The following is a 17,535-nucleotide window of genomic DNA, read 5'->3' on the forward strand; positions in this document are numbered from 1 at the left end:
TATGGCCCCTCCTTTTAAACATTTCACTGTCATACCGTGGCAAAAAACTAATCATTCTAACTCTCTCACTCTTTTCTTTTGCTACCTCAAACAATTCATTCAGGTCTTCTATTATTTCCATTTTATCTCCTTTCAAATCATTCGTACCTGCCACAACAATCATTTCTTTCACCCTTTCCTTTTGCTCTCTAATAGACTCAGTTACATCCTTTATGGTCGCACCTGGTTGGTACGATTTTGTCAAATCTTCTACTAACACACCTCGTACTAACGAGTCTCCATACAGCACTCAATCCTTCATTTTGTTCATGTTCACACTCATATGCCTATTTTTCCTGTCATACTTTTTATTATTGGCTGGTTCATTCAGTCGACTTTTGCTCATACGCTCTAGCTGCTGTTTTGCCCTTTGTATCGCACCATTCAACAACGCGATCTCACTCATTGCATCTATCTCATCTTTTTTATTCTCTGTAAAACCATTAATACTATCATTCACACTTTCTACATTCACGCTCTCACAATTCTCTGGTACAACTTCGCCATTTCTTGTCATATCCCTATTTTCTTCATTCTGAAGTTTGACAAAAATATCACATTCATGATCAGAAATACACTTCAATTCCTCATTCTCCCTACATTTTCTACACACATTCACTCCTTTATTATCATCTAACCACACTCTGACCGCACTCCGCAAAGCGTACATTTCACAGATAGTACACTGAATCATCTCCTTTACATTACCGTTCTTGAAAGAAGATGGCGAACCATCATTACTGGCCGCCATTTTCCTTTGTACTGGAGCCATACTTACTAGTAACGTATTTTATCAAATTATAAACACCAAAAACACACAAACAGACGCACTAAGATACGCAAGGCAAACAAAACTACGCAATATTAAAGTAAATTTATCAACGATAACTGAAAATAACGCTTATCTTATCAGGAGCTTGCACGAACACTACAACCTATGAATCCCTTTAGCGGCAACTCTAATATTTCAGTCTTTCAGAGTACTTCTGACTGAATTAGGCCTTGGTCTTCCACTGGGTCTTTTTCTCCTATCTTAGCTAAAAATATTTGCTTTTCCGAACCTTTCCTCACCCACTACTGAATATTAACAACATTAAGTTTCTTTCTAATATCATTATTTTTAATATGATTCTATCATAGGTCCCATTTGTTCACTCTCCTAATCCTTCTGAGAACTCTCAGAATAATCTTTCATCAAAGATAGTTGGCATCTGTCATCTATCTTTGATCAAGCATTTTATTTCTAATCAAGAATTTTCAAATCCATAAGTTAAAATTGGCTTGAATACTCTCTTATAGAGCTAGTTTCGTGTTTTGAAATTTCTCCCTTATTATAAATTGTTCAGCTGGCTCTTCACTTACCATTTATGCTTATTTTGGTGTCTATTTGCAATCTTCACTAAAAATTGTGCCTAAATAACTGAAATATTTTATTTGTCTCTATTGGTTCTCCATTGAGAATGCAGCTGAAGTTTCTATGTTTCTGCCTATTTTCATATTTTTTGATGTTTTATTGATTTTCATGCCAAATTTGTTACAACTATTATCTAATTTAGTTAGAGAGCCCTGGAGAAGTACACTGGATTTGTTTAAGAGTACATCATCATCATCTGTATAAAGTAGACAGAGAGAGATAAGTTTGATATATCTAATTCTTAAATCAGCTTTAATGCCACTTTCTTTCATAATGTGATCCATGTAAATTATGAATAAGAATGGAGATAGTGTATATACCCTTGTCTTACATCTGATTTTACATCAAACTGTAAAAAAATGGTAATAATTTACAATTATGAATATTTTTACAATTGTTTTTCTATATTAGTATTTTATTAGTTTGGTTTCATAACCACATATAATCGGCACTTGAGATGTGCACAATATTGATATCTATATTAAAATGAAATGTAAAGTATCAGAGATTTATTATGCTTACCAAATATTTGATAGCTGTAATAATTTCAATGTTCTTTATTATAATTCACAATTGTTAAGTGTTGTGATGTCCATCATTCATCGTAAAGACATTCTCTTTTCACCAACAACAATAACATGTCAGTCATTACTAGTTTCTTGATTGCTGCTTTGGGGAACAAGTGTGCATGCTCACCGAGGAGATTGATGGGTGATTGACATTTGATGAATAGGCATTAAAGAGTACCATATGGTGGAGTTGAATCAAGAAAGTCCACAGTGATCAAGGTGGTGAATGGTTGAATTGAGGATAAATTAAAGACGTGTGATGTTGTGTGTCACAAAGTTTGATTGATAGGCAGAAAATAGAAGATACGATAGAAACATAAGTTACCATAGGGATTTTACAGGACAGATGCAGACACTTGATCATGCTTGAGTGAGAAAGAGAGAGAAACAGATTATCCCTAGATATTGTATAACAATATTGTCAAAAAGAGCACAACAAGATTATTTGGTTGGAGAATGATGAATGAGTGAAATGGGTTGCTAGAGGCAGTCATGGGTGATTTATCAGCAAATGATTTTAAGGACAAGTACAACCGAAACTGATGAATTACAGTTAGTGTGGTCCTCAGCCTCCCTAATGGGCTTCAGATTCTGTGAGCTGCTTGTATAATAATAATGCATTTATAGTCAATATTTTACCTGTTTTTGTTTCTTCAGAATCTCTTACATTGAAATGATCAGGATTGGTCAAAGCAGCCATACAAGCCTGAAACAAATAAAAATATAATTTAAAACCAATTGCATTAACACTTTAAAAGTAAATAAACCTGTGGCATGTTTTATAATATTATCAAACACTTTTCTGTTAGAACAGTAACTACTTTTAAGCCAAGGATTTTCTCTAAATGAAAAACTATGATTTAATTTTCTGAAGAGATTTTTTTTTTATTTAATATAGAAAAAATTAAAATGGCAACTACTTATGATGTTTTAAAGCTTTTCTATTATAACAAGTTCAGATACATCTTCACATCAAATACTGAAATTTAAAGTAGCATATCCGAAGTACCTCATACCAGGTACTAATACCTGGTATGAGGTACCAAAAAGAAGAAGGTATACTTGGAAAATGCCAGGGGATACAGGAAGGTACCAAACAGATCATATTATGACAAGAAATAGATTTAAAAATCAAGTAAAATCATGCAAAAGTTACCCAGGAGCTGATGTTGATAGTGACCACAATTTGGTTTTATTGAAATGTAATCTGAAATTTAAAAAGTTGTCACAACCAAGGAAAAGGCTCAAATGGAACATAAGTAACCTGAAAACAGAGGAAAACCATAGAAACTATAAACAGCAAACTGATGAAAGCATTAAAACTGGAGAGAGAGGGAAAAGAAAAACATCGAGGAAAAATGGACTCATTTGAAGGATACAATTATCAAAGCTGCCAATGACTGCATTGGATTAAGGAAGAAGCAAATAAAAAAACCATGGATCACCCAGGACATTCTAGATCTAATAGATGAAAGAAGAAAATACAAAACCTCCCTAAAAGAAGAAAGCAAAGACAAATATAAACATATAAAAAATATGATAAATAGAAAGTGTAAAGAAGCAAAAGAACAATGGTATATAGAGAAATGTAAAGAAATAGAAGATCTAACAAAGACTGGAAGAATCGATAAAGCTTATAACATTATAAAAGGAATAAGCCAGCAAAATAAGACAAGAAGTACAATTATCAAAAATAAACAGGGGAGCATACTTATAGATAAGGAAGAAATTTCGGAAAGATGGAAGGAGTACTTAGAGGATCTATACAGTGGAAAAGAAATTGGTCCAACTATATTAAAAGATGAATTTGAATGGGCACTGAATGAATTGTCAGCCAACAAGCCACCAGGCACTGATAACATCCCTTCAGAATTAATAAAATACTCAGGAAACATAACTAAGTCATACCTTTTCAAGATCATAAAGGATATTTATGAAACCGGGATCATCCCCAAAGATTTTACACAATGCTCTATCATACCCATTCCCAAAGTAAATAATGCAAACAAGCGTGAAATTCATCAAACAATAAGCTTAATATCACATGCTTCGAAAATACTACTCAAAATCATACAAAAAAGACTAACAAAGAAGGTTGAAGAATATGTTGGCAATGACTAGTTTGGATTCAGGAAACAGCAGGGGACAAGAGAAGCAATCCTAGCTCTAAGAACAGTTATTGAAAGAAGATTGGAGAAGAATCAAAATACTCTGATAGTCTTTCTTGACTTGGAGAAAGCCTTCGATAGTATTGACTGGAATCAAATGTTTCACCTCCTAAAAACAATAAAGGTAGATTGGAGAGATAGAAGGCTCATATTTAATCTTTACAAGCATCAAGAAGCCCTAATAGAAGCAGCCAGCAATACAACAAAAACTGCAATAGCAAAAATACGTAGAGGTGTAAGACAGGGGTGCTCTCTTTCACCCATATTGTTTAATCTGTACATTGAAGATGCAATAAATAAACTCAAAGAACTAATAGAAACTGGAATTAAGATAAATGGAATTGATATTAACTGGCTACGGTTTGCAGATGATAATGAAAATAAACTGAAAGCCACCCTAACAAAGATGGAAGAAATCTTCACACAGTAAAGCCTAAAAATTAAATATAAGAAAAGAAAATTATTAATTACAAGTAAAGGAAATCCAATGAAAATAAACCTGGAAATAAATAATAACCTACTACAACAGGTATCCTCTTTTAAATATCTTTTAAGTCTTATCACAGAAGATGGAAGAAACTAATCAGATATTAAAGCACGAATAATCCTAGCCAAAAAAGCATTCTATAACAGAAGAAACATTTTTACCAGTAAAGGACTTAGCATCCAGCTCAAAAAAAGGCTAGTGAAAACATACATATGGAGCATTGCATTATATAGTTGTGAGGCCTGGACTCTAACAAAACAAGACATGAAAAAGTTGAAGGCATTTGAACTTTGGTGCTGGAGAAAGATGATGAAAATTAGTTGGACAGAAAAGAAAAGTATAGTCATACCCCGACTTACGCGAATCCGGAGTTATGCAGTTTCTTATATGTAGGTATTCTCGTCCCGCTTCATACAGCACCACTAGCTGTATCTTTCAGGTGCTGGCCACATTCGCCAGTGTCGCACATGCTGTTCACAGCATGTGCGACACTGGCGCACATGCTGTGAACAAGCACTGCCATGTTTTGCGCAGTCTCCATTCATACACGATTTTTATAGTCTACAAACCTTGCGATTGTTTAATGTTATGTTCTTGATAAAAATTTTATCACATAAAAAATAATAATGTCATCCAAAAGAAGCAAGTCCGATTCTTCTACAGCTAGCAAGAAAAGAAAAACATTGACTTTGGAAACAAAACTCAACATTATTAAGGATTATGAAGGCAGAATGAAAATTTGTGAGCTAGCAAAGAAATTCGATCTACAGGAAGCCACAGTAAGAACAATCATAAAAGAAAGGTTTACAGATTTTGGAAGACATAGATCCTAATGAGGAACAAATTGTAGCCACAAGGCAACGAATAAAAAAAATCATTAGCTTGCTATGAAGAAATTTTGCGTGACAAGAAAAATACATTATGCCATCAGACGAATCTATTAGATTTTATGAAACCATCGACATCGAAATAACTTTCTTTTTTTTATGTACAAAAAACTACAATTATGATTATATTTCTTAAAAAATATAGGTGTTTTTGTAAACTTTTGGTCCCAATTGTATGCTTGTATATATAAATTACATGCAAAATTATACCCCGCATTACGCGAATTCGACTTAATAGCTTTTTGTTGGTCCCACCTACCATGTAACTTCGGAGTTTTACTGTAATGAAGAAGTCCTGAATATAGTTCATGAAGAGCGGTCATTAATGAAACACATCAATAAGAGAAGAAAAAGTCTAATTGGAATTATGATTAATGATTCTAATCTTAGTGCCAGTTAGAATCATTATTCTAAATTAGAATAATGATTCTAACTGGCACTAAGACATTAAGAGTTATGAAGAGATAAAAAGGAAGTCACAAGACAGGATGTTGTGATGTGCTGCTATATTTACCAATTTTCGGATTGATGCACCAAAGAAGAAGATATCTGAAGTCAGTGACTACTCTTATTACATATATCATTAGGAACTAAATTTCACCTACTGCACACAGTGTCCGAGTTGAATATTATTGATCTGCCACTTTAATATTTACTGTATTTTTCAATAGATAACGAGTATAATGCGTTACCCTAATGTAAACCTAATGTATAACGTGCACCCCAACATTTTCATCACTCCTTTTTATGTATAGATAACGTGCATGTGCCAACTAGAGGTAGAGTTAGGAAGTACAGGCAAATGGAATTCTTTAAAAGCACGTGCGTTGCTAGTAGCAGTGGTCGATTATTCTGTACATCCTGTTTTAAAATATTTCATAAAGTAAATCATTATTTGTTTACATTAGATCTGAATTACCCACGGAAGACAGAAGTACTTCTCGGAGAAAATCCTAACAATGCAGTTCAAGCTTGAAGTGGTAGAAGTAGCAAAGGAAAAAGGGAATCGTGAAGCTGGTAGATTGTTCAGTGTTGGAGAAAGTAGTGTTCGTGAATGGCAAAAGGCTGAAACAGTCCTGACATGTTTACATATGAGGAAATGTGCTATGAGGTTTAGAAGGTGCTTGTGGCCAACCATAGAAAAAAAAACTGCTTGATTGGATTGTTAGTGAAAGAGCTAAAGGTATGAGAATATCTACTGTCCGTCCATTGCAGGAATCGAAAAGAATTGCGCAAAACGATAATATAAAGGATTTCAAGGTCTACCCATCTTGGGTTTTTGGATTTATGTAGAGAAACGATTTAAGTGTGCGCTCCTCCGTTAGTGTTGGACAAAAATTGCCGTGCGACTGGGAAGTGAAAGTAGCTAAATTTAGTTTGTTTCTGAGAGAAAACTTGTGTGGGGTTGATGCTTGTCACTTTGGGAATATGGATGAGGTTCCCATAAGTTTTGACATGCCTAGTTCTAGGACTGTGAATCTGAAGGGAGCAAAAGAGATTTCAGTTGCTACAACAGCGCACGAAAGGTCTTACTTTACTGTGGTTCTCTGCGTAACTGCAGATGGTTCCAAACTGCCACCGATGGTGATTTTCAAAAGAAAGATTGTTCCAAAAGGTTGTGATTCCAAAGATATTATCATTACTGCTAATGATATAGGTCGAATAAATTCCGAGGTTATGAAATTTTGGTTGGAGAATGTGTGGCGAAAGAGAAAACTGGCATTTTTTAACCCAAAATCTTTGTTAGTGTTGGATTCATGTAGGGCACACACACGGCAGCAGAAGTTAAAACAATTGTAAGTATTCCAAATTGGCTGTCATTCCAGGTGGTTTAACAAAAAAACTCCAACCCTTTGATCTTGCAGTAAATAAATCATTCAAAGACAATTTGCGGGCTAAGTGGGAAGACTGGATGATGAATGGCATCCATGAATATAACAAAACAGGGCAGATGAAAAAGACGTAATATAAAGATATAGTTACGTGGATTGCAGAAAGTTGGGCTGCTGTAAGTGAAAACTGTGTTAGAAAGTTTCATTAAAGCACAAGGGAATGCAGTGGTGTCCAGTGACAATGATTATGAAGCTGAAGAAATACCAAACGAAATTTTTAATGCAACTGATTCTTTCAATATTGAGTCTGATGAAGAATTTTTTGGATTTGAATAATGTAATGTTCAATAAATATTAAGTAATACTTGTACCTTAGTTTTGTTATTACATTTGATTTACCTCTTATACCTTTCAAATGTATACCACGCATGTTCATTTTTAACGAATTTAGACTTTTTTGTATAGATAAAGTGCGTGTTATCTATCGAAAAAGATGGTATATATTATTTGACTCCCACAAATGGTGGCAAAACACATTGCACACCAGTACTATATATGGATAAGTGGTTAAGAAGAAAAAAATAATCTACTGATGTGCTTTTCAAACAGTTGGAGGTTGTAGCCTTTCACAAAAACAATGCAAGAAGAATGTTCTGGAATTATAATAGATGGTGTACTACATATGCCAAAAGCATGTGTTGTTCTGAAAGGTCTGCTTGCTTATAAAATGAAAAACCCAGATATGAGTTTTTCATCTTTTTTTATGAGTGATTAGATCACTTTCAGTTGAAAAGCCTTTATAAAAGTTCACATCCTGGAATGTTCCAGAGGAAGATAGAATAAAAGAGGAGGGTGAGAAGTGAGAATGATGGCATTTTACCCTTCTAATATATTCTTATTTTTATCTTCGAATGACTTTGTTCTATTCTTTCTCATTCTATGTAATTAATTAATTACTTCATGTAGTCCTTTGTGTAGCTGCATTCTCTGCTTTCTATTCCATGCTGCTAAAACCTGAGATTACCTATTTTCAACTATGCTTTTACTTTTTTTATTAATTTCCCCATACCTTAGTCTCATTTCTTGGATGCTGCTACTGCTCCAGCCATTACCAGTATTTTCTTCTTTCAGCAATGAACTGTATTGTCTCCTTGCTCAAATAATTCTGTTTTTGGTCCTGTCTAATCCCTAAAACAAATTGGCAAAGTTTCATCCACACTATTTTGAAGCCATACAATGCACTTTATACATTATGATCTCATAGGTCAGCTCTTTCAAAACATTTGAGCAACTTATCCCAGTAAATTCTGGTAGTATGAGCACTGCTCAATGCTCCAAGGCCTACTCATAAACATCACAGTAGGTCTTGGAGTGCATTTTCTAAGCATCAAACTGCAATTTATTCTTAACAAAACAGTAGTCAGATTCTATCGCTAATGTTCTACAGAGAACTTTCTCATTTACCATTAATCATGGCATAACCAATCATGTTCTTTGTGGACAGCATCAGGTGAGACTCAAGTGCACTTGAAAATATCTTTATGATTGAAATAGGTGTAGGGTTATCAGTTCATTTAGCTTACATAACTGGAAGAGTCTCACACCATGGTCATCACTGCAATTATCAATGTCTAAAATTACTCTTGCTCAGTAACAGGAATCAGTACTAATCTTGGGATTTGAATTTCCCAAAAATAACTGTTATATCATCTTTCTTAAAACTGTTGAGTATATCTTGTAGCAGGTATTAAAAAAATAATAAAAATAAAAAAGCACTTCTCCCCATTTTCAGAATCCCCAGAAACATAGTAGCAGCTAACCACATTCAGAGCTTTGATCCCACTTTAAAATTTAGCAATTAGGAGCCTTTCATTGACAAGCATACTGGCCTTGACGTGTGCGCAATGATTGGAAAGAAGTTAACAGACACCACCATCGGCAAGGTGTATTGTGTCATGTAACGAGTTACATGTTTATTGCTGGTATAAATTGAAGGATATTTATGCTCCCAAGTCAGTGCAAGTGTGTCCTGGTGACATGGCTACGAGAAGGAAACTGATGGAGATTAAAAGAGGCGTTGTGATAAGGTGCAATATTGCAGGTCTATCTGTTCACAAATTGTTGAAAAATTGAATCATCTGAGGTCAACAATCAGTGAGACCATACTGAACTGGAAGCACACAAAGTCAACTACAAGTGCTACCTGCAGTAAATGACCCACCACACACACACACACACCCAAAGATAATATGCAAAAATCACCATTCAGACTGACATGTTGAATGCAGAGTTTTGCACCTTGACTAGAACATGAATCTGCACAAGACCATTCAGAACTGAGGCTCATAACATGCGTTTCCATAGTAGGACCACAATATGCAAACCCCACATTATCCAAACTAACATGCAGAATTGTCTTCAGTGGGATGTGCAAACTAGGAAAGCTGTGTTATGAGGAAATGAATCAAGCTACACCTTCTACCAAGCAGATGCCCACAAAGTGAACATCTCTTACCAGAATGTATAACCCCAACAATGAAATTCGGAGATGCAGGTGTGATGATATGGTCATGTTTTTCCTGGTTTGGCCTCAGACACTGAACTTTGAGAGAGAACATCTGAACATTCTGGACAATGCAATACTTCCTACTTCCTGGCATTTTTCTATAGAACTGTTGCACCTTATCACTGTTAAAATATTGCACCTTATCACAACGCCTCTTTTAATCTCCATCAGTTTCCTTCTCGTAGCCATGTCACCAGGACACACTTGCACTGACTTGGGAGCATAAATATCCTTCAATTTATACCAGCAATAAACATGTAACTCGTTACATGACACAATACACCTTGCCGATGGTGGTGTCTGTTAACTTCTTTCCAATCATTGCGCACACGTCAAGGCCAGTATGCTTGTCAATGAAAGGCTCCTAATTGCTAAATTTTAAAGTGGGATCAAAGCTCTGAATGTGGTTAGCTGCTACTATGTTTCTGGGGATTCTGAAAATGGGGAGAAGTGCTTTTTTATTTTTATTATTTTTTTAATACCTGCTACAAGATATACTCAACAGTTTTAAGAAAGATGATATAACAGTTATTTTTGGGAAATTCAAATCCCAAGATTAGTACTGATTCCTGTTACTGAGCAAGAGTAATTTTAGACATTGATAATTGCAGTGATGACCATGTGGTTTAACAAAAAAACTCCAACCCTTTGATCTTGCAGTAAATAAATCATTCAAAGACAATTTGCGGGCTAAGTGGGAAGACTGGATGATGAATGGCATCCATGAATATAACAAAACAGGGCAGATGAAAAAGACGTAATATAAAGATATAGTTACGTGGATTGCAGAAAGTTGGGCTGCTGTAAGTGAAAACTGTGTTAGAAAGTTTCATTAAAGCACAAGGGAATGCAGTGGTGTCCAGTGACAATGATTATGAAGCTGAAGAAATACCAAACGAAATTTTTAATGCAACTGATTCTTTCAATATTGAGTCTGATGAAGAATTTTTTGGATTTGAATAATGTAATGTTCAATAAATATTAAGTAATACTTGTACCTTAGTTTTGTTATTACATTTGATTTACCTCTTATACCTTTCAAATGTATACCACGCATGTTCATTTTTAACGAATTTAGACTTTTTTGTATAGATAAAGTGCGTGTTATCTATCGAAAAAGATGGTATATATTATTTGACTCCCACAAATGGTGGCAAAACACATTGCACACCAGTACTATATATGGATAAGTGGTTAAGAAGAAAAAAATAATCTACTGATGTGCTTTTCAAACAGTTGGAGGTTGTAGCCTTTCACAAAAACAATGCAAGAAGAATGTTCTGGAATTATAATAGATGGTGTACTACATATGCCAAAAGCATGTGTTGTTCTGAAAGGTCTGCTTGCTTATAAAATGAAAAACCCAGATATGAGTTTTTCATCTTTTTTTATGAGTGATTAGATCACTTTCAGTTGAAAAGCCTTTATAAAAGTTCACATCCTGGAATGTTCCAGAGGAAGATAGAATAAAAGAGGAGGGTGAGAAGTGAGAATGATGGCATTTTACCCTTCTAATATATTCTTATTTTTATCTTCGAATGACTTTGTTCTATTCTTTCTCATTCTATGTAATTAATTAATTACTTCATGTAGTCCTTTGTGTAGCTGCATTCTCTGCTTTCTATTCCATGCTGCTAAAACCTGAGATTACCTATTTTCAACTATGCTTTTACTTTTTTTATTAATTTCCCCATACCTTAGTCTCATTTCTTGGATGCTGCTACTGCTCCAGCCATTACCAGTATTTTCTTCTTTCAGCAATGAACTGTATTGTCTCCTTGCTCAAATAATTCTGTTTTTGGTCCTGTCTAATCCCTAAAACAAATTGGCAAAGTTTCATCCACACTATTTTGAAGCCATACAATGCACTTTATACATTATGATCTCATAGGTCAGCTCTTTCAAAACATTTGAGCAACTTATCCCAGTAAATTCTGGTAGTATGAGCACTGCTCAATGCTCCAAGGCCTACTCATAAACATCACAGTAGGTCTTGGAGTGCATTTTCTAAGCATCAAACTGCAATTTATTCTTAACAAAACAGTAGTCAGATTCTATCGCTAATGTTCTACAGAGAACTTTCTCATTTACCATTAATCATGGCATAACCAATCATGTTCTTTGTGGACAGCATCAGGTGAGACTCAAGTGCACTTGAAAATATCTTTATGATTGAAATAGGTGTAGGGTTATCAGTTCATTTAGCTTACATAACTGGAAGAGTCTCACACCATGGTCATCACTGCAATTATCAATGTCTAAAATTACTCTTGCTCAGTAACAGGAATCAGTACTAATCTTGGGATTTGAATTTCCCAAAAATAACTGTTATATCATCTTTCTTAAAACTGTTGAGTATATCTTGTAGCAGGTATTAAAAAAATAATAAAAATAAAAAAGCACTTCTCCCCATTTTCAGAATCCCCAGAAACATAGTAGCAGCTAACCACATTCAGAGCTTTGATCCCACTTTAAAATTTAGCAATTAGGAGCCTTTCATTGACAAGCATACTGGCCTTGACGTGTGCGCAATGATTGGAAAGAAGTTAACAGACACCACCATCGGCAAGGTGTATTGTGTCATGTAACGAGTTACATGTTTATTGCTGGTATAAATTGAAGGATATTTATGCTCCCAAGTCAGTGCAAGTGTGTCCTGGTGACATGGCTACGAGAAGGAAACTGATGGAGATTAAAAGAGGCGTTGTGATAAGGTGCAATATTGCAGGTCTATCTGTTCACAAATTGTTGAAAAATTGAATCATCTGAGGTCAACAATCAGTGAGACCATACTGAACTGGAAGCACACAAAGTCAACTACAAGTGCTACCTGCAGTAAATGACCCACCACACACACACACACACCCAAAGATAATATGCAAAAATCACCATTCAGACTGACATGTTGAATGCAGAGTTTTGCACCTTGACTAGAACATGAATCTGCACAAGACCATTCAGAACTGAGGCTCATAACATGCGTTTCCATAGTAGGACCACAATATGCAAACCCCACATTATCCAAACTAACATGCAGAATTGTCTTCAGTGGGATGTGCAAACTAGGAAAGCTGTGTTATGAGGAAATGAATCAAGCTACACCTTCTACCAAGCAGATGCCCACAAAGTGAACATCTCTTACCAGAATGTATAACCCCAACAATGAAATTCGGAGATGCAGGTGTGATGATATGGTCATGTTTTTCCTGGTTTGGCCTCAGACACTGAACTTTGAGAGAGAACATCTGAACATTCTGGACAATGCAATACTTCCTACTTCCTAGCATTTTTCTATAGAACTGTTGCACCTTATCACTGTTAAAATATTGCACCTTATCACAACGCCTCTTTTAATCTCCATCAGTTTCCTTCTCGTAGCCATGTCACCAGGACACACTTGCACTGACTTGGGAGCATAAATATCCTTCAATTTATACCAGCAATAAACATGTAACTCGTTACATGACACAATACACCTTGCCGATGGTGGTGTCTGTTAACTTCTTTCCAATCATTGCGCACACGTCAAGGCCAGTATGCTTGTCAATGAAAGGCTCCTAATTGCTAAATTTTAAAGTGGGATCAAAGCTCTGAATGTGGTTAGCTGCTACTATGTTTCTGGGGATTCTGAAAATGGGGAGAAGTGCTTTTTTATTTTTATTATTTTTTTAATACCTGCTACAAGATATACTCAACAGTTTTAAGAAAGATGATATAACAGTTATTTTTGGGAAATTCAAATCCCAAGATTAGTACTGATTCCTGTTACTGAGCAAGAGTAATTTTAGACATTGATAATTGCAGTGATGACCATGTGGTTTAACAAAAAAACTCCAACCCTTTGATCTTGCAGTAAATAAATCATTCAAAGACAATTTGCGGGCTAAGTGGGAAGACTGGATGATGAATGGCATCCATGAATATAACAAAACAGGGCAGATGAAAAAGACGTAATATAAAGATATAGTTACGTGGATTGCAGAAAGTTGGGCTGCTGTAAGTGAAAACTGTGTTAGAAAGTTTCATTAAAGCACAAGGGAATGCAGTGGTGTCCAGTGACAATGATTATGAAGCTGAAGAAATACCAAACGAAATTTTTAATGCAACTGATTCTTTCAATATTGAGTCTGATGAAGAATTTTTTGGATTTGAATAATGTAATGTTCAATAAATATTAAGTAATACTTGTACCTTAGTTTTGTTATTACATTTGATTTACCTCTTATACCTTTCAAATGTATACCACGCATGTTCATTTTTAACGAATTTAGACTTTTCTGTATAGATAAAGTGCGTGTTATCTATCGAAAAAGATGGTATATATTATTTGACTCCCACAAATGGTGGCAAAACACATTGCACACCAGTACTATATATGGATAAGTGGTTAAGAAGAAAAAAATAATCTACTGATGTGCTTTTCAAACAGTTGGAGGTTGTAGCCTTTCACAAAAACAATGCAAGAAGAATGTTCTGGAATTATAATAGATGGTGTACTACATATGCCAAAAGCATGTGTTGTTCTGAAAGGTCTGCTTGCTTATAAAATGAAAAACCCAGATATGAGTTTTTCATCTTTTTTTATGAGTGATTAGATCACTTTCAGTTGAAAAGCCTTTATAAAAGTTCACATCCTGGAATGTTCCAGAGGAAGATAGAATAAAAGAGGAGGGTGAGAAGTGAGAATGATGGCATTTTACCCTTCTAATATATTCTTATTTTTATCTTCGAATGACTTTGTTCTATTCTTTCTCATTCTATGTAATTAATTAATTACTTCATGTAGTCCTTTGTGTAGCTGCATTCTCTGCTTTCTATTCCATGCTGCTAAAACCTGAGATTACCTATTTTCAACTATGCTTTTACTTTTTTTATTAATTTCCCCATACCTTAGTCTCATTTCTTGGATGCTGCTACTGCTCCAGCCATTACCAGTATTTTCTTCTTTCAGCAATGAACTGTATTGTCTCCTTGCTCAAATAATTCTGTTTTTGGTCCTGTCTAATCCCTAAAACAAATTGGCAAAGTTTCATCCACACTATTTTGAAGCCATACAATGCACTTTATACATTATGATCTCATAGGTCAGCTCTTTCAAAACATTTGAGCAACTTATCCCAGTAAATTCTGGTAGTATGAGCACTGCTCAATGCTCCAAGGCCTACTCATAAACATCACAGTAGGTCTTGGAGTGCATTTTCTAAGCATCAAACTGCAATTTATTCTTAACAAAACAGTAGTCAGATTCTATCGCTAATGTTCTACAGAGAACTTTCTCATTTACCATTAATCATGGCATAACCAATCATGTTCTTTGTGGACAGCATCAGGTGAGACTCAAGTGCACTTGAAAATATCTTTATGATTGAAATAGGTGTAGGGTTATCAGTTCATTTAGCTTACATAACTGGAAGAGTCTCACACCATGGTCATCACTGCAATTATCAATGTCTAAAATTACTCTTGCTCAGTAACAGGAATCAGTACTAATCTTGGGATTTGAATTTCCCAAAAATAACTGTTATATCATCTTTCTTAAAACTGTTGAGTATATCTTGTAGCAGGTATTAAAAAAATAATAAAAATAAAAAAGCACTTCTCCCCATTTTCAGAATCCCCAGAAACATAGTAGCAGCTAACCACATTCAGAGCTTTGATCCCACTTTAAAATTTAGCAATTAGGAGCCTTTCATTGACAAGCATACTGGCCTTGACGTGTGCGCAATGATTGGAAAGAAGTTAACAGACACCACCATCGGCAAGGTGTATTGTGTCATGTAACGAGTTACATGTTTATTGCTGGTATAAATTGAAGGATATTTATGCTCCCAAGTCAGTGCAAGTGTGTCCTGGTGACATGGCTACGAGAAGGAAACTGATGGAGATTAAAAGAGGCGTTGTGATAAGGTGCAATATTGCAGGTCTATCTGTTCACAAATTGTTGAAAAATTGAATCATCTGAGGTCAACAATCAGTGAGACCATACTGAACTGGAAGCACACAAAGTCAACTACAAGTGCTACCTGCAGTAAATGACCCACCACACACACACACACACCCAAAGATAATATGCAAAAATCACCATTCAGACTGACATGTTGAATGCAGAGTTTTGCACCTTGACTAGAACATGAATCTGCACAAGACCATTCAGAACTGAGGCTCATAACATGCGTTTCCATAGTAGGACCACAATATGCAAACCCCACATTATCCAAACTAACATGCAGAATTGTCTTCAGTGGGATGTGCAAACTAGGAAAGCTGTGTTATGAGGAAATGAATCAAGCTACACCTTCTACCAAGCAGATGCCCACAAAGTGAACATCTCTTACCAGAATGTATAACCCCAACAATGAAATTCGGAGATGCAGGTGTGATGATATGGTCATGTTTTTCCTGGTTTGGCCTCAGACACTGAACTTTGAGAGAGAACATCTGAACATTCTGGACAATGCAATACTTCCTACTTCCTGGCATTTTTCTATAGAACTGACCATTGTCTCTTTCATTTCCATTCCATCATAAGGCTGCTGCTGCTGTAACTGCATGATTTGTGGACATCAACATCACCACCCTTGACTGGCCTCCACAGAGCCCTGATCTCAACCCTATTGAACATCTCTGGAATGAACTAGAGTATTAGGTAAGGTCAAGGGGCATCCATCCCACAACAGTCCAGAACTTCATTACATGCTAACAAGAAGATAGTCCAAAATTCCTATCGATTGCTATTGTATGCTTGTGGAAAGTATGTCCTGTAAGATTGCTGCAGTCATTGCAGTGAAAGGAGGTCCTACACATTATTAAGGTGGGTGCCATGGCTGTTTGTTCCTCACACTATGGTGTCTACTGACTTCTTTTCAAACAGTATATATGTCCATAAAATATATCAAAACCTTAATATCTTTTATGGACATATACACTATACAGGATGACAAAAAGAACTTTGTAAGGGCTTTATACCTGAAGATTTTTCATCCTGTACAACAAAAGCAAGCATATTTTTCTTCTGCTATGTTTATTTTAATTTGGTTATTGTTATGTATATTGAAAATTGCTTTAATTAACTGTTTAGGAATGTTGTCATCTCTTAAAATTTCCAGTAGCTTATTATGATTGACTTTATCAAAGGCCTTTTAATAATCGATGAATAACATCAATTATAAAAAGAAGAGCATTTCTATTACATAACAGTCCCACACCTTGTGGATATTTGCTTTCCTCGTGTCTTGAGTATAAGAACCAAGTGCTATCCTTCTGAATGTACTTTTTTTTTTCCTGTTCACTTCACTTCCTGTACAGCAAGAGACTTGCCAACTTATATCTATGAAATTCTTTAGCAAGAACATTAAGCAAAAAGTCTTTGTTTAGTGTTCTTGGAACTTAAGCAAAAAAGCCATCAAAAATCTGAAATGTGGAAAGGCAGCTAGTATAAATGATATTCAACCAGGAATGTTCAAATATGGAGGTATAATAGTTTTACAGTGGCTGCAGTGCATAATTCAGAAGGCCTGGTCACAGGGTTGAATTCTGGATGACTGGAGTAGGGCTTTTATAGTACATTTTAAAA

At 35.2% G+C, this 17,535-nt stretch overlaps 1 protein-coding gene across 1 annotated transcript in view; it reads right to left on the reverse strand.

Moving 5' to 3' along the window:
• MED28 (mediator complex subunit 28) overlaps nt 1-17,535 on the reverse strand; it is a 72,837-nt gene that overhangs the window by 48,131 nt on the left and 7,171 nt on the right. The window contains exon 2 of the mRNA XM_090414007.1: nt 2,662-2,728. Within this exon, the coding sequence (XP_090270133.1) occupies nt 2,662-2,728 (67 nt within the window). The remainder of the gene's footprint in view (nt 1-2,661; nt 2,729-17,535) is intronic.

The sequence above is a fragment of the Typopeltis vanoorti genome, chromosome 24 (genome assembly GCF_054136105.1).
Source record: "Typopeltis vanoorti isolate ZY-2024b chromosome 24, IOZ_Tvanoo_1.0, whole genome shotgun sequence".
Lineage (NCBI taxonomy): Eukaryota > Metazoa > Arthropoda > Arachnida > Uropygi > Thelyphonidae > Typopeltis > Typopeltis vanoorti.